This window comes from Poeciliopsis prolifica, unplaced genomic scaffold (genome assembly GCF_027474105.1).
Source record: "Poeciliopsis prolifica strain line A6 unplaced genomic scaffold, Auburn_PproV2 SCAFFOLD074, whole genome shotgun sequence".
Classification (NCBI taxonomy): Eukaryota; Metazoa; Chordata; class Actinopteri; order Cyprinodontiformes; family Poeciliidae; genus Poeciliopsis; species Poeciliopsis prolifica.
The window spans coordinates 703,024-723,886 of NW_026562449.1; the positions used below are offsets into that span (position 1 = coordinate 703,024).

The 20,863-nt window shown below is 37.8% G+C and overlaps 1 protein-coding gene across 2 annotated transcripts in view; it reads right to left on the bottom strand.

Moving 5' to 3' along the window:
- exoc6 (exocyst complex component 6) overlaps nucleotides 1-4,798 on the bottom strand; it is a 28,155-nt gene extending 23,357 nt beyond the window's left edge. For both annotated transcript variants that reach the window (XM_055021174.1, XM_055021173.1), the window contains exon 1: nucleotides 4,659-4,798. In XM_055021174.1, the coding sequence (XP_054877149.1) occupies nucleotides 4,659-4,756 (98 nt within the window). In that variant the 5' untranslated portion in view covers nucleotides 4,757-4,798. The remainder of the gene's footprint in view (nucleotides 1-4,658) is intronic.
- Between the last annotated feature and the right edge of the window lie 16,065 nt (nucleotides 4,799-20,863).

A 20,863-nucleotide genomic window follows, 5' to 3' on the forward strand; every position in this document is an offset into this window, starting at 1 on the left:
AGAATTTAATGATCTAGATGCTACAGCTCACCAAAGGAGCAAGGTGGGAAAAATGGAACAATAAATTCAACTAATATTGTTATGAAAAGTTTTAACATTATTAGGTCAGTTTTATGTTCTCTAAATACAAGATCTCTGCAGGTTTTAGTGAGATTTTAAGACTCCATGAGAAAAAACAGTTCACATATGAGATGTAATAGTCCTGCCAAGACTTGTGGCAAACTCACATTTTTTCCCACAAATTTAAGGTATTTTAAGTTTTTAGGTACATGAATCTAAGGCTTTTTAAAAATGTGAGGACACCTTGTCAAAATGTTTGTGACGAGTAAAATTAAATAAGAAGATAAACAGAAAATAGTGACATGCTGCAGTTTGACACTCCTGCACCAGATGGATGTTTCATTATCGCCACATTTTAACAACCAACTATGGTATTTTTTTAGTTTTTAGAAAATAATGCATATTACATTACCTTATATATTAGATCTTATCACTATTCTTCTTTCTAATTTGTGAAAATATTCAACTACAAAGACAAATAAACAAATCCTGTCTGTTCAGTATGTTCAAACACTTCATCTGCAGTAATCTCAGAAAATCCTAATCTTGTACGGCAGGACAGTTTTACCATTTCTTTTCTTTTGCTCATTCTCCATGACACCTTATGAACTCGGACATTCACGCTGTTGGTGTGGAAACTCTACTTCTGCATCTCCAATCCATATAAAGCAATCAGTTCTCATGAGCAAAGACCAGATGAACACTTCCACTTCTCGATCTCTCCATACTAACAGTGGAACAGCTGAGTCATGAACACAATGCATGTTTACTCTTTGTTATATAATACTAATACATCTAGCTCAGATGCTTTATTAAATTAAGCTAAAGCGAATTTATGGACAATAAGAGAATGCACTCATTCTCTTATTGTTTTCCATCACCATAATGTCCCCAAATGCTCTCTGAGTGTTAGCACCTTGGTCACTAATATTGAACTAATTTGATTGGAAAATTCATCTTAATACTGCAACTGTCATTCTGAGGACATTCATATAAACTGTCCTACACACTTCAAAGAGAATAGAACGAGCTTACTATCTCCCAAGGATGTGCTATATTATGGGCCTTCACAGTAGCTGCTTCAAAGTGCAGCATTAATGATTACAGCTGAAAGTCAATCCCCAAGTTACTGATTAGTTAGTGTCATAATGGAAAGACAAGTCACCATATGACTTGACTCAGTGTTTATAACTTCCTCATTCATCTGGACTTACTGAAGTCAGTTGCAAGGAGGAATATTGCTATTTTGTAGCAATCTTCAACAGTCAAGGCAGCTCACAGTGATAAAAACATAACATGATAAACAAATGAAAAAAAAAACACTACAGTTGCAAAATAAAAAGTAATAAAAAATAGTACTCTAGACAAGAATTAGTTAATGTTTCAAAACTCAGTGATACAACAACAGGTCTGTAATATATTTTGGTGCTTAGTCATTCAGATTTATAAACTACCAACAATATTTTAAAGTCTATTCTCTCAGTGGAAGGACTTGAGAACTGGGTGATGAGCTCTATCTTCCTGGTTTCAGTCAGAACGCCAGGAGCAGCCTTCTTCATCAGCTGCAGCTGGAGGACTGGTTTTTTAAGCAAGATGCTGTTGCATTAATCAATGCAACTAAAGAGAAACACATGGATGAGTTTCAATAGATCTTTTGGGACATCAGTCATTTAAACCTAGAAATGTTTTTTAGGTGATACAAGGCCTGCAGACCAAGGACTGGTTCACGTCTTTAAATCAGACTTGAACCAGTCATGTACAATAGCATTAAGTTGGACCCAGACTTAATGCTGGCCAACCATGTCAAATACTCCAGCAGAACCAATGCCATGGTTCTTCCACAATCCGTGTTGACTTGGATGTTATTGAACACTTTAACAAGAGTTGACTCAGTACTGTAGTGAGAAAGGCATCAAAGTGGTTGATCATTGTTAAGTAATTATTTAACTGTGTAGGAGGGAAAAGTTTACTATTTCAGTCGCATTTCAATGGTAGGCAAAACGTTTGCTAATCTGTGCACTGTGGCAAACAAGGCATGAGCACTAAGGATGTTTTTGTTAATAAACTTCTCAAAGAATGGTTCCTTTACATGCTTCAGTGCTAACTGTTCAGTCTCTGTAGATTTCACAGGGAACCTAGCAACATAGCAACCAGGATCAAACCAGCAAAGCAATGGTGGGACCTCTTTCCAAAAGACATTTGAAAACCTAAGCCTAACTAGTCTCTGTAACATGAAACTACATGCAGCCTGGCCATCACTCTGTGTTAACAAACTTACAAACTGAGTGACTGTACATGTAAATACAAGCTTTGTCTGTATTTACATGTATCAGCCCATTGTTTGTGTTTGTAAAGACATCATTCCTATATAGTTGCTAATAAGGTGTGTGAGCAATGAACGACCTGCTTGAAGAATTTCAATCAGGTTTCAAAGATCATCATACCGTTGAACAGCCTTAATTGGAAATATCCAGAGTCTATGAGAGGGATTTTATGAATGAGTTTTACTTTATAGTTGGAAATCCAAATGAAAATTTCCACCTTGGTGGACAATAAAGTTTTATCTTATGTCATGCATGTATTTATTCAAGGTTGGACAAGAGTAATTCTTTACCAACAGGAATTAAACTTAAAATCCTTTAGCCGAGACTAAATCTGCAGCAAGAGTTAAAAACAGAATAAAATTTAAGATTATCCTTCTTACATATAAAGCCCTTAATTATCATCTCCATCACGTATTAGAGATCTGATTGGTCCATATGTTGCTAACAGACTGTGGGCTTACCGCTGGTTCAGAGGTTCTAGCAGTAGAATGGGAGGAAGATCCTTTAGTGATCAGAATGAAATAATTGAAGTTATTTTCTAAATTCAACTTTTAACTTCATGTTTCTCTGTTTTTTCTTTTCATAGAAACCACATCCGGTCTGTCTTTCTGTTTAGCTGTACACCTTCTTTGCATCAGCATCAGCTGAGTTGCTGCTGATTTCTTCATGATGCACTTGGTCCTGTCTTTAGTGTTTAACCTCGTCTCTCTCCTCAACAAAGCCATTGGCTGATCTATCACTGCAACTCACTACATACGCTCAAGACAGACAACTGGCTCAGAGCTCATCTGCTTAGCTGTGTTTCTCTTTTAGATGACGCCGCAGAAAGAGCTACTGTTGCCATTTAACTCTTTACTTTTTCTTAAAACATAGTCAGTACTTCTTGGTCAGAATATCTGAGTTTCTTTTGTGTGTCTGCTTTGCCTTATCAAACCTCCAGCAACATGATCATTCATACCGAGCAAAGTGTTGGTGCTGCTGGATGTTTCGTCCTGCTAAAGGGGACTTTTACTCTCCACTGTTGCTTTGTGCATGCTCACTAAGGGATTGCTGCAAAGTTTTATACTTGGGAGTAAAGATCCTTACACACAGTGGCAATCTGAAGAAAATAACCTTTGACCACAAAGAAAGTGGTGATGACATGTTGTGTGGTATAAAAAAGAATAGGGTCAAAAGATGTGGATTAATCATTTTGAATATTATTGGAATTTTCGGCAATGTCAGTGCAATTACATCTTCAACAAACAGCTCTGCCACAACCAATGTAAAAATGAATGAATCTCCATCACACAGGGAGATGGAGACAAAAAAAAGAAAAGAGAAGTAAAATGAATCCATTTGAGCGTATGCAAATAAAACCCAGATATGGAACAAAGACAGAGATAGTAGTTGAGGTTGTTACTATGAAGCTTAAAGATTATGCTGTACATGTACATTGATGTTTTCCTCTCTGTTTTTTTGTTGTTTTTTTAAGACTATCATGACCCTTTTAAATTTATGATACCATTTAAAGGTCTCTGCAACTGCCACACACCCCACTACGCAGGAATATATCCATCCTAACCAGATTTACTGTTTACAGAATGAAACTTAGTGCTGTGATCAGAAATGCATCAATAAACATCAAACAAAACTGAAAGTGTTCTGCATCGTTACCTTCGGGCGTATCTTCATTGTTTTACTCACTGACAGCTAAAGTCATCGCCTCAGGGCATGAATACAGAAAGGTTGCGGCTGAGTTCACTTTGCAGCCTGTCAAACTGATGTCATTCATGGTGGCCTTGACAGCCACAACGGAAGCTAGTTCTGCAACAGAACTGATCCAGAATACAACAGAGCTGGAACTGGATCAATTCAAACCCTCCCCACAGACCGAGCCGCGTCCTGCGACACACTGTTGTGAATCTTAACTTTCTGATTTGTACAAAACAACAAGATTGTTACAAGTTAGCCGTCAGCTAACATCAGCAGAATAACAATAAGACATACAACGTCCACACGAGCAGACAATATTGACATCTCCGTTAATTCAATGGTTTTGTATCTTTATTTAGCATTAAGGAAATCACAAGTGAGTCTGGTGTTAGTAAAGATTTATTACATTTATTCAAGCGCTTTGTGAGCTAGTTTGTGTGTAGCTTCTTGCTTCATTTCATCACTACGGATGTTAGCTAGCAGTGCTAGCCCTGGCCTTACAGGCTGTGAATGTTTCTACATAAAGGTTCTAACATGGAGAATAAACAACCGCACGCGGACAGAATCACCGGCTCTTACCGGAGAGTCGGACCGACACAAGCCGTGTCTGTGCTCTCAATTTCCTGCAGTATCCGCTCATGCTCCGTTACACACTCCAGGGTTTCATTGTCCGCCATGATAGTTATGTACAGTGTATTACAGTTTTGACTGCATCTCCAGCACCGAGCAGTCCGACGGAGCTCCGGCCTCCAGGGGGAGCTCTAACAGATATTATCTATCATTCGGGTCAATTCTAACAGTTCAACTAATGATAGTTTGCATCTGTAACATGCTCAAAGTTAGAATCACATCATCCATAAGAACAGCAATATGTAACAAGAGTTACATATTACATACATTGATTTAGTATTTGAAACAAATAGAAAAAGAAACATTTAAACAATACTGTGACAAAAGGAACATCTTTAATTTCAGATCCATTAGAGAGAAAACAGCCTCATTAAGGAACCATGGCCCCAACAAAAGAGCTGCCAACTGAAAGATTGGAAAAAGTTGTTATATTCCTCAAAGTAAAAATCCAAATTTCATCCACTAAGCGCAGGTTTGGCGATGAAAGTCTTCTTTTATGATGATGGCACATCCTTCCAAATGTGTTAAAAGCATAAGAATGCAAAAATCAGTGGCATGACCAACAAACAGTTTGAATCTGAATGCATGGTCCCAATTAAAACAAAAGGTAAATGGCAATGCTCTATTCTGCAAATCTGACCTGTCAGCCTCTTTGTGAAGCTCCTGTTTCTCATCGCTGAAGTTTATGTCTTCAGGTTCTTGTTTAAGAATAAAGAACTTACAACAATAACCATTCTAAATATTTACCCATGGCTGCACAAAACTTCTCATTGTTTCATCTATCTAAATGGGATAGGTGCAGTAGAAAGCAATATGTGCAAAAACAGTCCAATATCACGAATCCAGTAGGAATGTGACAAAGAACAATCTACAGGCTGGCTAGAAAACTACCATTTCCAAAGATAGAATCCCTTATATGAGTCTAGTAAATTATATTTATGAGAAGTTGTAAACACATAATAAAATTAGCACACACACACACACACGCACGCACGCACGCACGCACGCACACAGACACACACACACACACACACACACACACACACACACACACACACACACATATATATATATATATATATATATATATATATATATTAGCATCTTTCCTTCTTATGTAATATTCCGAGTAAAACAAGTGATTTGATTGAAATTTGAATTCCCTCTAAAAGAGTTCTAGATAGCACAGTATAATATTGCAGTACATGATTGCTGCATTGCAGTACACTACTTCTGTACTTTTCCACATTGAAAAGTTGCTGTGATGCCTTTTCTGAGGCTGGTAAAACTTCCTCAAGCTCTTTGCTTGAATCTCATTTTCACTCATTTTCTTAGTTAAGATATAACAATCAGATAATGAGTTGTCCATAAATTTACCTTAAAGTAGTTCCTAGAGGCAACTCCACAGATTCTAACTCAGCAAAAAAATTCCCAAAGGCCTTCTCTTCCACTTTTTCTTCTTCAATTTGACTTGGTGGGTCGGGTAGCGCTGCATGGACCCTGTCAGTGTCCATCTTTAACAGAACTAAATAAAAAAAGACAGCAAAAAAATCAGTGTGTGTGTTTGTATGGAGACAAGAAGGTGGGGGTTGAATTCCAGGGCACCTGCTATGGTCAGCAGAAAATGAGGGTGCAACAGGAAAAAGAGACCTTGTGATTCCCTGAACTTTGAAACCAACAAAACGAAATCTTGACTGTTAGACTTATAAAGCTTGGCACAGAAGCAGATTTAGTAAGTACTAATTACTATATACAGATATGTTGTGGAAGAGCAGCTTAAGAAAAGAGCAGCTTTCACAACCCACTTTGTTATTTCCTTCTATTCTTCCCAAAATGGAATTTGAGAATTGAAAGGATTCCTCAAACAAGCAGAAAAAATCAAGACAACATTCAAAGTATGTTTTTGACGAGACAATAATATTATTATATGATTTTAAGCTCAAAAGGTTGATTTTACATAATACTGGCCTTTTAGAGGATTACATCGGGAAGCCATTCAAATACACACGGAACAAACAACAATTCACACACAGAACCGCTCGAGCCTGGTAACAATTAAAAGAGACTAATTTATCAACATATTTTGGCCAGTTTGAGGAGGTTTGAGGAGGTTGGAGAACCCACAAAAACACCAAAACATGAGAGAAGATCATGCAAGCTCTATCATCAACCTTTACCTAACCAGGAGCTTTAAAAAAACTCCTTGAGATGAAAAATCTCTCTTGCAAGAGAGTCGTGGCAAGTGGCAGTAACAGAAAGATCCCAGGCCAGGATTCAAACCTGAGATCTTCCTGCTTAAGCGCCTTAATACTAACAACTGTTCCTGCAGGCAGCCGGGACAAAAGGTAGACAAAAAATGTTCTGTCTTATTGCTGTTTAGTAGTGATGCAAGTTATTGTAAATTAATAAATGCAAACATAGTTCTGACTTCCCTGTGCAGCAGTCATACAAACACAGTAAGAGGCCAATTACATAACAAAATAGTTGGCCTGTTCCGTAACGGCCAAACGTCGCAAAATTATATATGTCCGAAAAAAGTACTTTGACAGAGAGCAAAAATGGGAAGTGAAGAGAGAGTATGACTTTGAGCGATGGTTTGACATTCTCCTCTCCATTATGGCGCATCGGCATTTTGTGGAATTTGGAACCCAAATACAGGCAAGTTAAAAATAATGCCAAGTTGGAGCAAAATTAAGAAATTCTATAACCCAGACTGAAAACTGAGCCAAAAATTGTTTTGGTCCAAAAAATATAGAATAATTTTAATATTAATTTGTTTTAGCCCTGTCACTTCTGGCGGTACTAACCAAAAACCACCAGAATGCTGTGGTTAATGTATTCAATATTAAACTTAGTGTTGGTGTTAATATGCTCTTCATGTCAAGTGCATATGTTTTATTAAAAAAGTGAAGAGTGAGGTTCCCATTGTCTCCTCTGTTCTCCATGTGCTCTTCCTCTCCATGCTGTGCCAGCTTCCTGCCCACTTCCTGCCTGCTTTTTGTGTGCATCCGGGGCAGAAGCTGCTATGCAACTTTTGACCTGTATTGTAGGTTATTCTCTGCACAAATACAACCGGAGGATGTCTGAACACACTAAATTCAGAGCCAAGAGCTTGTCATTTCTGATAAAGTCTCTCAGAGTTTTGACACTGAAAAAAACATCAGTTTTTCCAATTTTAATAATTTGTGGACATGGTTATGTACTCTTATCTGTTAATGATAAGCATGAAGTCAAATCCTTGAAATTACAGTGTGAACAGCAAGAAAGGTTTGAAATCAAAACTTTTAAAGCCCTGTTGTTTGGAATTTTTTAAAACTTTTTTATTCATACTTAATTTGGTTAAAATATATCTTTTTTTTGTTTGTTTGTTTTTATCAACTCTTAACCAGTTGGCCTTTGTTCTTTATCACACACTGAGCTTTCAAAGCCAGAGCAGACTGTAACCTCTCCAACAGATGGCAGTAATGCTCCATATATTCTGTGGTGTCAGTATGTAATGTTTCCTCAGAATAATTTTTTCAACTCACAGAAACCATTAGAGATCAAATGAAAAAGGCATCCGGTCCTCACCATTTTGCGTGATGCTATTCTGTTTAGGTCTACTCACTCTGACAATTTTCCATGAGAAAGGGGCAGTACTTTATGCAACATGTACATTCAGCTCGTAAATGGATTTTTACGGTAAAATAATAATAATAATAATAATAATAATAATAATAGTAAATGTTAATAAGTAGATGTAGCCTTTCAACAATATTCGTTCACTAAGATGCACTGAAATGTAAGTAAATGAGTCTGAATCTATCCATTTGAATAGCCTGTTTAGTTGGTCACTTATTCTAGATGTCATTAACTTAATTTTGTCTTTGGTAATAAAGTACGTAAGATTGATCTTATCTTTGACTTGAAAATCCAATTTGAATCACATAATTCTAGAATTTGCTTACTTCTCCTCTGGAATAATGCCTAAACCAAAAACATCCTGAGCAGGAGTGATTCTGAAAATGATTCCATTCATTTGTTACTTCATGGTTGAACTGTTGTCATTTTTTTACTATCAGGAAATCACCAAGATTTGGTAAAGTTGATCTAAAATGCAGCTCAGAGTTCTGATGAAAATTACAAACATGGACCATAACTCCCAGTTTTAACAGTCTATAAGGAGAACACTCTGTCTACTTCTAAGACTATGTTTACAACTTTACTTTGTGATGCAGGTTATAATTGGAGCTGCTTAGGTTAGCCTCAGCTATCTTAGTAGTTGTGCTGCCGTAGGTTTAGGCTAGTTTGGAGGACAAACTGACCATTTTTCCTTGTTCTGTTATATTCTTCTCCAATTTGCATTACTTGTTGTTTCAACTTCTAATTTTATACTGTATGTCTTTTTTCTCTACATTTTCTCTATATGTGGCCTGGTGTTCTATGTAGCTGTGACAGTTTCGTGGATTGGAGGATTAACTGCATCTCTCTTGAAGTTATTGGTTGAGGTTTTGTTGCAACTGACTGTATGGTCTCTCTTTTATCCTACAGCCTTTAAAACCAGCGCAGAGTTGACCTGTTTCTCTCACAGATGAAACTGCTTAGGAAGGATTACCTTATCACTTTTCACTAATATAGAAAGCACTCCCAGATCAGGACTTCTGTTTCTTTTTTTTTTGTTTGTTTGTTTGTGCTCTATTTTCTCAAACCTCCAGTATTTTATCCTTTCTTTCATGTCCTCTAAAGCTTAGATATCTATACTTGATGTCTGTATAGACATCAAGTACAGTTTCAAGTGTGAGCACTTGAAACTGAAGTCATATCACTTGATTCTGCTCAGAGTCTTGGTCAGTAAGCTGATTCTGATTCTGTGCTGGATTGTATATAAACCATGCATCAAACTGCATTTCTGACTGGCCTCCTGCTTTCTTCTGATGGTTCCTCTTGTATCCTTGGAGCACACCAGGGTTCGGAGAACCCACCCTTAAGATGGAGTTTCTGTCATGATCTTCGGGACTTTGGTTTTATTTTGGAAATGGTATTCTGCTCCATTGTTCCCTGTGTGTTCTATCAGTCATTTCTCACATTTCCTCGGTTCATCTTCAGTTGTTTATCTTCTGGACAAAGTTTCTAATCAAACACCTGCTCCTGGTTTAGTAATCAGAACTTGCTAGCTTAACCATCTATTAGCCAGCTGCAGTCATGCTGTTATTTCCACCAGCTGGCCTCCTAGTGTTCCTCTGGTGATGTATTATTTTAGATTATTTTCACCTGCTCCTGTCTCCTGCATTTGGGTCCTTCTCCTCACCATTATGTAGCAGTAAGTCTGCATGTAGAGCTCTTGTGAGCCCAACAAAAAGCTTGACTAGCTCAATAAGTGTCTCTCTCAGGGCCTAGTGTGCTCAGTGTACTCAGTCATGTTCATCGCTTACACAGGGAGATACACATAGATGCACACAGAAGAGAGAAAAATGGCATTTGTAATTATTGCTTAGCAGACACAAACCCCTCAGAGGTTGTTAGCTTTGTCTCCAGCCTCCTTAAAGTGGACAGGTTGTGACTGAGAACCAGAGGAAATGTAAACATCCTCCTCAGTGGATATCTGTGTCTGCTGTTCTATGTCCCTTATTGTTACTCTACAAAATCAACAGTGATTCAAGTATTGGTGTTTTCATTACAGAAAATCATTTTTGATGATATTAAAGCAAATGTGAACCTTGTTGGTTGTTTTTAGTGATGAAACAGTAAATTACCATCTAATATTGTAATGGTTTTATCTTATGCTACATTAAGAAATAACATTCTAGGTTTTCTGGCTGAAGTTATAATGCGTGAAGTAGAGGCTTTGCTCAACAAAGACTGGTGGAGTCACAGTGTGCAGGTTGAGCCGCAGTCGCTGCAGACCAGGTTGTTTGCAGTGCAGTCTGTCTTCCTCCATGGCGGTCAGCTCCTCTTCACCTTCATCCTCCTGGAACAACAGGTCAAGCTCATCCGGCTACACAGATTTATCAAAGACTAAGGGGAAGTCAAACAAAGCTAATGGCTTTCATCTACCTTCTGTCGAGTCAACATCAAAACAATCAGAAAAGTTTTGAATCTGCGACAAGACATAATTAAAATAATGAAATGTTTGTTAATTTTAGACACTTAGATCTTCTTTAAACCATTGAAATGAAAATGTAATAGATTTGTTTTCTATTAAATAGGATAGCATTTATCCTTGTGACATAAACAGTGTAATGAGAAGAGAGAGAATCCCCATTTGTGCGTGAAGTGCTTGATATACTTTAGTCATCTAATCAGTCAAATATGACTCATCTGAGAGGGAGCTATTGAAGAGTGAAGAAGATAAAGTTTGAAGGAAGAAAGACAGGAAAGAGTCCAGAAAGCTATTCAGTGTTTGTAACGCTGGCACCAAGTGAGTCAGAGCTGTTTCTGGATAAAACTGTAGTGTAGTGAAGCCAAACATGGAAACGGTTCTTGAGAAAAGTGGATGTTCGTGGAGGACGACCAGCTCCTTCCAAAGGAGTTCTGCATTCATGTAATTTACCTGAAGGAATAAGCCTTGATCCTGGTTTCATTCTGAATTCTGCAGAATGAATCCTTGAATTATAGATGCCCTGAATTGACCCTCTCAGCCATTCCTCTGAAGGAGCACAGCATCATCAAAGCTGACCCCCCGTCCCACACACATGAATATCATAGCTTCCATTTGACAGAAATGACAGAATGGGACAGAGCACAGACTGGAATAAAGCTAACATGCAAGTGCTGTGTGCTGAATCTATGTTATGCACATTTGCTGTTAAAACTATAATATAGATTTAAATGTCAAGATTAGCTCAGACAATGCAGATTTTGTGAACAGATTCAAGCAGGCAGTGGGAAGGAGGCTATGCTCTAATCTTGTGTTTGTCCTCCCTGATTTTCCTGTTTTCCAGATATTGGTGCTGATAAGAAACCTATTGACTAGGATTATTATATGATTATCAGAACTGCTGGCTGTTTTAAACAGCATTCAAAATTAAGATGGTTTTATTAGAGTATTGTCAAATTATTGTTATTCTCAGATGGCTTTGACAGTATGGCTTCACTATTCATTCAGTGCTCCCCGTGCAAATACAGATGTCTTGATAATTGTTTGTTTTTTGTGTTCAACAGCTGGCTGCCTCCATAATCTCTACATTTCCCTCTGAGCAGTGATGATTGCTAGCTGACCTCTACACCCACAGGAAGCTGTTTGCTACATTATTACTTGCTGCACAAGCAAAGAATAAAGAGCAACAAATATTTTCTATGACAAAACATTTTTTAAGAGTATGCTTTTTTTCTTTTTTTTTAGCCCATTGTCAAATAATTGTTGGACACCGTAATACCAAAAATGAGTGTGTCACTGTGTGCATGTTCCAGTCTGGTCTGTCCACCATTGTTGTGCAATTGACTCAGCATGCTTTTAGAATGAAGAAGTGAAAAAGATGCAAAGATACACACAGTGTTTATCAAAGCAGTGCAGTTGCATACCGTGAAGGGGTCTTAGATTGCCTCCTGTTGTTGAACATGTGCTGCCACTGATAGGCAAATGTCTAGGGCCAACAGTTTTTACAGTTTGCTTTTGGTCTCTCTCCTTTTAAATGAAATGAATCTAAAGATGCCTAATTAGCTCCTGAGATAAAGATAACTTAATATATTTAGAGGCAGGGCCGGCCCTAGCTGTTTGAGTTCCCTAAACACCAGTGCTGTGTGGAGCCCAACCCTCAAAGCATTTCTCTTCACTTGATGCTGGAAATAAAAGTTCACTAGCTTTTGTAGCATTATCATTTTCTCATGTTACGTCAAAATGAACTATACATATGAATGCTGAAGTCATTCCCTGTAGTACTAATAGTCATTTCATTGTTTGAGTTGTTGCAAGCAAAACTGTTGAACTTGTCAAAATCTGCCAAGCAAATTGTTTGCATTTCATTCTTTTTTTAATCTCTCTCTCTGTATGACCTCAGCTTTCACTGATGGTTTGTTGTTAAGATGTTTCCACTTTGCTTTTGCACAATGCTGTGACCAAACTAGAACTACAAAGAGCATTTGCAATAAAAAGAAAAACATGCAAATTCAGTATCTGGTACTCATTTAACTCACGAAATACAGTGATGTGTAAGTTATAGTTTTTTCAGGGCTGTGCTACATTTCTTACATCTGTCTCAATATTTCGAAAATACCAAGTGAGTTTCTCAAAAAATATACTACAGTTGAAGAACTCAAATTTTACAAATTAACTTTGTCTGTTGAGTTGTCTTTACTGAGCAGGAATAGATGTTTTCCCATCATTGTTGGAGCTACAGATCTTTGAGGTATCCACCAAATCAGCTTACAGTCAAACGACTCTGCTTCTAATATAATGCAAATTTATCTGACATGTCTTAAATTTTGACATTGCACTAATTATACCGTTTCTAATACAAACTGTAAATCCAATAAATACAGGATCTTTTTGTCATCACTAGCACATCATGCATTGTTTTGTTTTTGCCATGCTGTTGTCTACAGCAGCCCACATTCTGATCATTTGTGATTCTAAAGCATATCATCATTTAGCTGTAGCTTAGCAAGGCACAAGGCTCTGTCTTTGTCAGTAAATGATAGGATTTCTCTTGTTAAATTCATTTTCAGTGAACATGCCGTTCTTTGAATCCTTTGGTTTCAGTTCACCTCCTTCCCGTCCTCTTGCTTTGATGCAGACCAAACAAAGAGGAACTGGGAGGAAGTGATAAAGAAGCTCATCCTGTTACTAGCATTGTTTCAGATAATACTTTCCATGGATAATGGAGATGTAGCTGGGTGCACAGCTTGTTTTCTGATAATGAGCTTGTTCTTGAATGTAAATCAACACCTTTCAGAACTAACTTGACTAAAATGTTCCAGTTTACAAGAAAATGAAAACTACTGATTAAAGAATAGCACATTATCTCTGAACAGTTTATACTCCATGACAAATATGTTTTAGTGTTTGTCTAACAACGTGGTTAGCAACACAGGAGCACCACAGGGCTCTGTACTCTCACCATTCCTCTTCTCTGTACACTTCAGACTTCCAGCACAAATCTGATTTCTGTCACCTCCAGAAAAACTCTGATGACTCTGCTGTTGTCAGGTGAATTAGAGATGGACAAAAGGCTGAGCACACAGAGCCGGTGAAGCGATTTGTGTCATGGTGTGGGAACAATTGTAGATGTCAGACCGACTCTGGAGATGAAGATGCAAAGAAGGATTCTTCATCAAATCAAGAAAATTATGAAAATTATGAGGATGATCTCAAGAAGACCACCTCTTCCTGAGACTGTCTTAGAAAAACAGTGTCTTTAGTTAGTCTTCTTCAAATAAGCTGTAATACAGACTGCTACAGGAGCTCTTTCCTGCCAACCACCATGTGCTACTGTATACTATGAAGAATTAGAATTGTAAGTTGTAACAACATTTAGTTTCCCTTTGGGATCAAGAAAGTGTTTTTGAATATAAATTGAACTGTAATGAAGAAAAGTGAACTGCAAACTCTTGATTTGATCATATCTGCTCCGGGGATACTTGACCTGTTTCCCACTGAATGTTGGACATTCAGTGGTTTGAAGCATTCCTCATTCCTCTGCCCCACCCTGCTCGGCAAGAGAGGGAACAGAATGGAAGTGTTTTTTCCTTGGCATGGTGTTGCTTTGGGTGTAGTCTTTCTTCATTATCTTCATGATATTTCTCACCTTGACTCAGTTTTGTTGTGTTGCATCCTGCTGTCTTTTAATCCTTTTTCTTGTCTAACATCCTCTTTTGGCCAAGAAAAATCCCCCTTCACCCAGTCTCCAGTCTTCACCTAATACTGTCCTTTCCTGTCTGCAAGACCATCACTGTTTTCACAGTCCTTTGCCGGAAACCAAACAAATTAACACCACATTGTTCTGTGCAGTCACATTAAAGCTGGAAACATCAGCACCATAATAGTTTCCTGAAACCCTTCATTTGTCTGTTTAGAGGTGGCACATCATGCAAAATCTCCTTTTGTACTTTTTACAGAAAAGTTTAAATTTGCATCGCCAGTGCAGAAGAGATATTGTATTCTGTTTGGATCATATTTTCATTGTGGTCTTTTTTCTCTATTCCTTACTATGTTTTATTAACTATTACGTCACAATATTTGCTGCAGAACTGCTAAACAAGTTCCTGCTCTTCTATTTTGTGAATGCGTCTTTTTTATTTCTCGTACACATTTTGTTCAAGGATGCTGATGTTATGAAGTTCATATGATAAAATGTTCAGCTGTTGGCTTTATTGACATCAGAACCTCTTTGAGGGGTCTGGTTAAATTGTATTTTTTCTTGGAAAAGTGGAGAAAGTCATCTTCCTTTGCGTGAAACACTTCATAGACAACTGAAGTGTCACAAATGATTTGCTAAAAGACTTTGTGAAATAAGCATCAAATTTTTCTCCCGATTGAAATAACAGAAACAGCAAAGCAGCAAGCAGCGAACAAAATAATTAGACATGAATTTCTTGTATTTTGATATGATGTCCATTGTTTTGACAGCAGTAGCATTGTGATTTAATTATTGGATGAGCCATTAAATAAATTCATTACATTTAACCTGTCCCCCCAGCAGGTTCTTTCCATCTCCATTTCAATGGAGATAGAAACTGAAAAAACATTTTTGAAGGGAGAAAAACATATCATGAACAGTGAGGAGCAGTTCATCAAAATTTATTCACAAGTGGACAAACTTTGTAGAATGTCAAAAATCTCTGCCTTCATGATGCATATAATAATGTAACTGACCCATCATGTGACTTAGTTTAAAAAGGAGAGGTGAAATACTATTACCTTTTAGCTCCTAAATGCCACCCCCTTTTATTTATTTATTTATTTATTTATGTTAACTTGCTGTTTTCACATGATACCTGAAATGCTAAAATCAAATACTATAGAGGAGAAACTGCTGACGCCCATCCAGGCTGAGGATTTTGATTTGTCTGAATGCAGACCTGCAGGGAGGACAGAGTTTCCTCACTGAGTTTGGTTCTGTTTATGCCACAATACTGTTTGACAGACTTATTGGCATTTTGTTAATTTCTTCAATAAAAATAAAGTTTTATTAAATTACTACACACAGGTAAGAATGCATTTTGTAACATAACCAATGGAGGAAAATGATAAGCATAAGGATTAGATTCTCATTCTCCACTCCTTCCTCAGTGTTCATGTTTTGGTTTTATTGTTCTTCCATGGCTCCTTACCTGACCCTCTGTGATTATCTTTGATACACCATCATTCCTCCCTGTTGTCTTCCTGTTATGTTCTTCAGTTGTTCCTCTGGCAACAACTGGAAAACAGTGTGAAACACTTCAAATTTCTCGCTGTTCTCATATCTCAAGTTCCAAGAAAACTGGGACATGAAAGTTTCTATTTTGATTTGCTTAATAAACACTCAGAACTTCCGCTGATGTGCTCGACTTGGTATGAACTTTGGTCCCACCAAAACCATTCAACATGACATCTTCTGCTTAGTGTTTCCAATCATATCTATCATCACTGTTAGCATCAGCATTTATGTCAAGTTACATTATTAACTTCTGAGATCTTATTTTATGCCAGTTGACTGTGCTGCTGTCTTTGTCCATCTGGATGATCTTTTGCAAGTCCCTTAGAAATCATCAGAAACTTGTTTACCCAGTGCTTCAGTGTCTCCTTAGGAATCACTGTTAATTTGAGGCAGAAAAGTTCTAGCTCCATATTTTTATGAATACATACCTGAAAGTGGGTTGGTAAAGATGAATCCAGAGAAGGTTCAGACAGTCAGTAATTGTCCCACTGCTGACAGCTGGAAGTAATTAGTGTCTTAGTAATTAGTTACTGTCACTTCATGAAGCAGTCAAACAGTTCTTGCTGCACAAACACCTCCAGAGAAACATTTTCTCTGGTCACCAGAAGCACACGAATCCTCTGAACCCAGTTATTTCTGGAGCATCCAACCTCACACTCAGAATCAATTCACTTTGAAGATCCAACACTGGAGTGAGTGTGGTCACTACTGCCACAGAGAAATTCATTTTAGAAAGTTCTCCCACACAGAGTACAGTTAAGATAAGAATAATACATGAGACAAAACAACAACATTTTGATACAGAAATAATGATTAGTATGTCTAATACCTGTCTAAAGATTCTCTCTCTAACTCGTTGCTCTGTCCTCCTCTTTCCTCTCCCCATATAGATATTTACCACCACAGTTCATGTTGTTCCCAAACTGTTCCCTGTGTTCTTTCAGTCCCTTAATTCACCTGGATGTTTGCTACATTTGGCCATAACTATTTATAATCGGCAGCCTTGCTGTGCCAGGATGGATTGTTTGAAGAGTTAATTGTTCAGGTGGACTCATTGTAAATTGGATGGTGAGGCAGAAGATCCTGTACTCTTCTAAGTACCAGGTGAATACTTTTAAAACCTCCCTATCTCCCATTTGCTTATGGCCTAATTGAAAAGCAAATAGCACACTTGACTGCACCCACGAATCGGTGAGTGATATCTCCTTAGCTGCCGGAGGAATGAAAGCCTTCTTTGACCTCTCCTGTTTTCCATTGCTTCAAATGGCCTCCGTCACACATTATCTATTGCATTATTGTTTGGGGGATTAATGTTTCACTGTCTAACCTTTTCACACACAGATTAAGTGGTTTTTGGAACAGCTTCATGCCCTAAATGTTGACTCACCATCTGCGACACAGTACTCTGCAGGAACGATTAACTAGAGTTGTACAGGAACAGTATTTTTTTATCAGACATTTGAAATTACTTCCACACACAGTAATAATCAGAAACTGGTCATGAAGAAAGTTTTCAATTTGAATAAGATTTTGGAGTTGTTTCCAAAATGTCTTCGCTTAGGCCTGACACAAGACACCTTTTATGCAAAGTAGCGTCAAAAAACCTTTAAAAGTATTATTATTAGGTACATGATCACAGTTTTAAAGCAAAATTCCTCTTAAACTAGCATGTAAAGTCCATTAAAAGTGTCATTATTTACCGAATGACACTTCATGATGATGGTCATAAACATCCATGAATGTTTATAACAGTTGTTGTCATGTTTATGACAGAGTCACGTTAGTCAAATAAAGTGTTTTCAAATAGTTCAGATCAGCTGCTATTAAGGCTCAGAAAATGTCTGAAAAATCCCAAATTTCAGTGACTCCCAGAGTCCAACCAGAGGAGAGAGAAAACATTCTCCTGTCAACTTCACAGTGAATTGTGATTTGGGTAATATTTAAAGAAGACCTAATTGTTCCAGTGCCAAGGCTTTTTGGTGTGCTCTTGGGTTGGCGCTCCAGGGTGATGAAGCACCTTTTTAAAGAAGAGAACTGGAAGTTATGCTCCAGGTGGAGATAAAACTCATTGGTCAGATTTAGTCCAGTATGTTAAAAATAAGGATTTTGCCAGTGGTCAAACTCAAGTAAGTCACTGGGGTTTTGTCTAGGTTGCTGAACAAACTCTCTCCCTTTGCCTGGATGTCGTATTGTCTGATCCATTTCAAGTAAATTTTAGATTCCACAATTATTGCCCTTTAATGCAGATTGTGTTCAGAACTTTTTTTTAACACAAGTTAGCAATAATTCTACAGTGGTAATACCTAGAAATAATCCTATTAATTGGCATTTAATATCAAACTATACTGGAAGCATCATGGATGATATTTGTTTGTTTTCCACATTGTCATGATCCTCTGTTTTGTTTTATTTGTATTTGTATTTGTATTTATATTTTATTTGTAATGTATTTGATACCAGTCTCTCAACTGATATCCCACAATCATAATTGAACACATCTAGCTAACAATGATGGCAGTAAAACAGATATATAAAGATGACTCAAACATTTATACTTTTCTCTGCTTATTTTAATCAGACACTTAGTTTGTATCACATGAGGCATGCTGCAGGCTTGATGCTGCAGGATTGATGCTGCGCATGTTAGAGTTTTCTTTGGAGTAAATAACGGTTTCACTTCTTTATTTTAGGCACTTGTGTCAGCATTAACTTGGTTGTCCACTCAGCATGCAGCCTTCGAACTTAGTCTATTCTGGGTACAAATGACCTAGTGTTGCTGAATAATCTCCCATGGATGTCAGTGTGGCGTTAGAGAGGAAACTATCAGAGAAATTCTGAAGAACAGAAGGAGCAGTTTTCATAAATTAGGTTCCACAAAGTAAATGAATTATTTATGACTCTATTATACCAGATAAAGACCATCACACAGTCTGCATTCTGAAGTTATTCAAACACCACTGGATGGTGGTAAGGTTGGACATGTACATGGGTCGTGTGCATCCGTCCGCACTGACTGTGGTGCTAAAGGAACAAAAATGCTTCCATTCAGAGGGTGTCACTGTAGACACAGCAGATACAGTAAACCATTTCTGATGGTTTCCAAGAGTAGAACATTCATCTGTTAGGCACTCAGGTAAAAAAAAAAACTGTCATACACATACTGAGAGAGTGTGAGAGCTATGAACTTAACTCTGAAAGGTTTGATACAGTTTATTTTATTGAAGTAGATCACTCTTAAAAAAATTATTGTAGAGTACGTTCTATAAAAGCAGATGGGTTATAATCAAATCCTGCTACATTCACTTAGTTATTTCAGTCCCAGCTGTCAGTCATATTCAATGTGAGGACAGAGGATCTTTTCTTCATGTCCATCAGTCCCAAGTGCAACATGTCTGTATTTTGTCGTTTCAAATTAAAACGTAAATAATAGCAGTGTAATCTTGTGCAGAGCCATTTTTCTCACACGCTGCATCTCAAAGTGAGCATCTGTCACCGTTAAGATGTGCTGAGCGCAGCTAGCTCCTACAAGGGACACATCAGAGGAGATGTTTGCCTTCCTTCAACACAAATCATCATCCGGCTAATTAACTTTGAGCTCAATGGTGAACAAATGACTGAATGGATGCAATAAAATATATTTTTCAACACATATCATATATTTGTATGGGGATGAGATGCAGTTCTTTAATCAGTTTGATGGAATCTGTGTATTCCCTTGTCTCTTTGGTCAATACCACCCGGTATGAAGGATTACTGCAAAGTCAACAATAAAACGACACGAGGAATGAATGCTGCAAGTCAATAACTCAATGCAATCTGCTGGGTTACCTTGGACAATAAACCATTTGAGCTAATCTGAATAATGAACTGGACTGGATTCACTGCTTGATATCCAGAATCAATTGGAATGTATGTTGAATGAATTGAAATGACTTTTTTGAACAAGTCTGTCCTGGTGAAGAGAACTGAGTCAATCTACATCAACCCAGTTGATCTACGTTCCAACCCCCATCTACGGTCATGAGCTTCGGGTCATAACCAAAAGAAAGAGATCATGAATACATGAAACCGAAATAAGTTTTTTTTCGACATGGTGTCTGGGCTCTAACTGAGAGATAGTGAGAAGCTCAGTCATCTGGTAGAGATTCAGAGTAGAGCTGCTGCTTCTCCATGTCAAAAGGAGCCAGTGTTAGGTTAATTAGTCTGCCTAAATGCTCCTGAGGTGTGAGTGTGTGCATGGTTGTTTGTCCTGTCTGTCTCTGGCATTAACATCCTTGTCCAAGGGACAAGTTAATGCTAATGTTAATGCTAATGTTAATGCTAATTAATTAATGGATGGATGGATGGATGGATGGATGGATGGATGGATGGATGGATGGATGGATGGATGGATGGATGGATGGATGGATGGATGGATGGATGATGGATGGATGGATGGATGGATGGATGGATGGATGGATGGATGGATGGATGGATGGAGTTGCCTTGTTTAGATAAGCTCTTTCTTCACAGTGGAGGCTTGTTGGTTACAGCACAGGGAACTGGGGCATTACATACCTCATGGTCAAATGTTAGCAATATGATCAAATTTAAAACGTCAACACAGTCCACACCTAGAGGGAAGAAATCGATTCTCAACAGCAAGACCCTCTGGAGGAAGCAAAGCGTGGAACAAGGAGTTAATTTTACCAGGCTGCCTTCAGATGTTTCTAATTGTCAAAGTGTTGGAGGCTGGTTGGCTCAGAGTGGAGGGACGGGCTTTTGACTTTTATCTTTACTCACATTCTTTCGACTTTGAGAAATCAAAGGAATGAAAGTGGG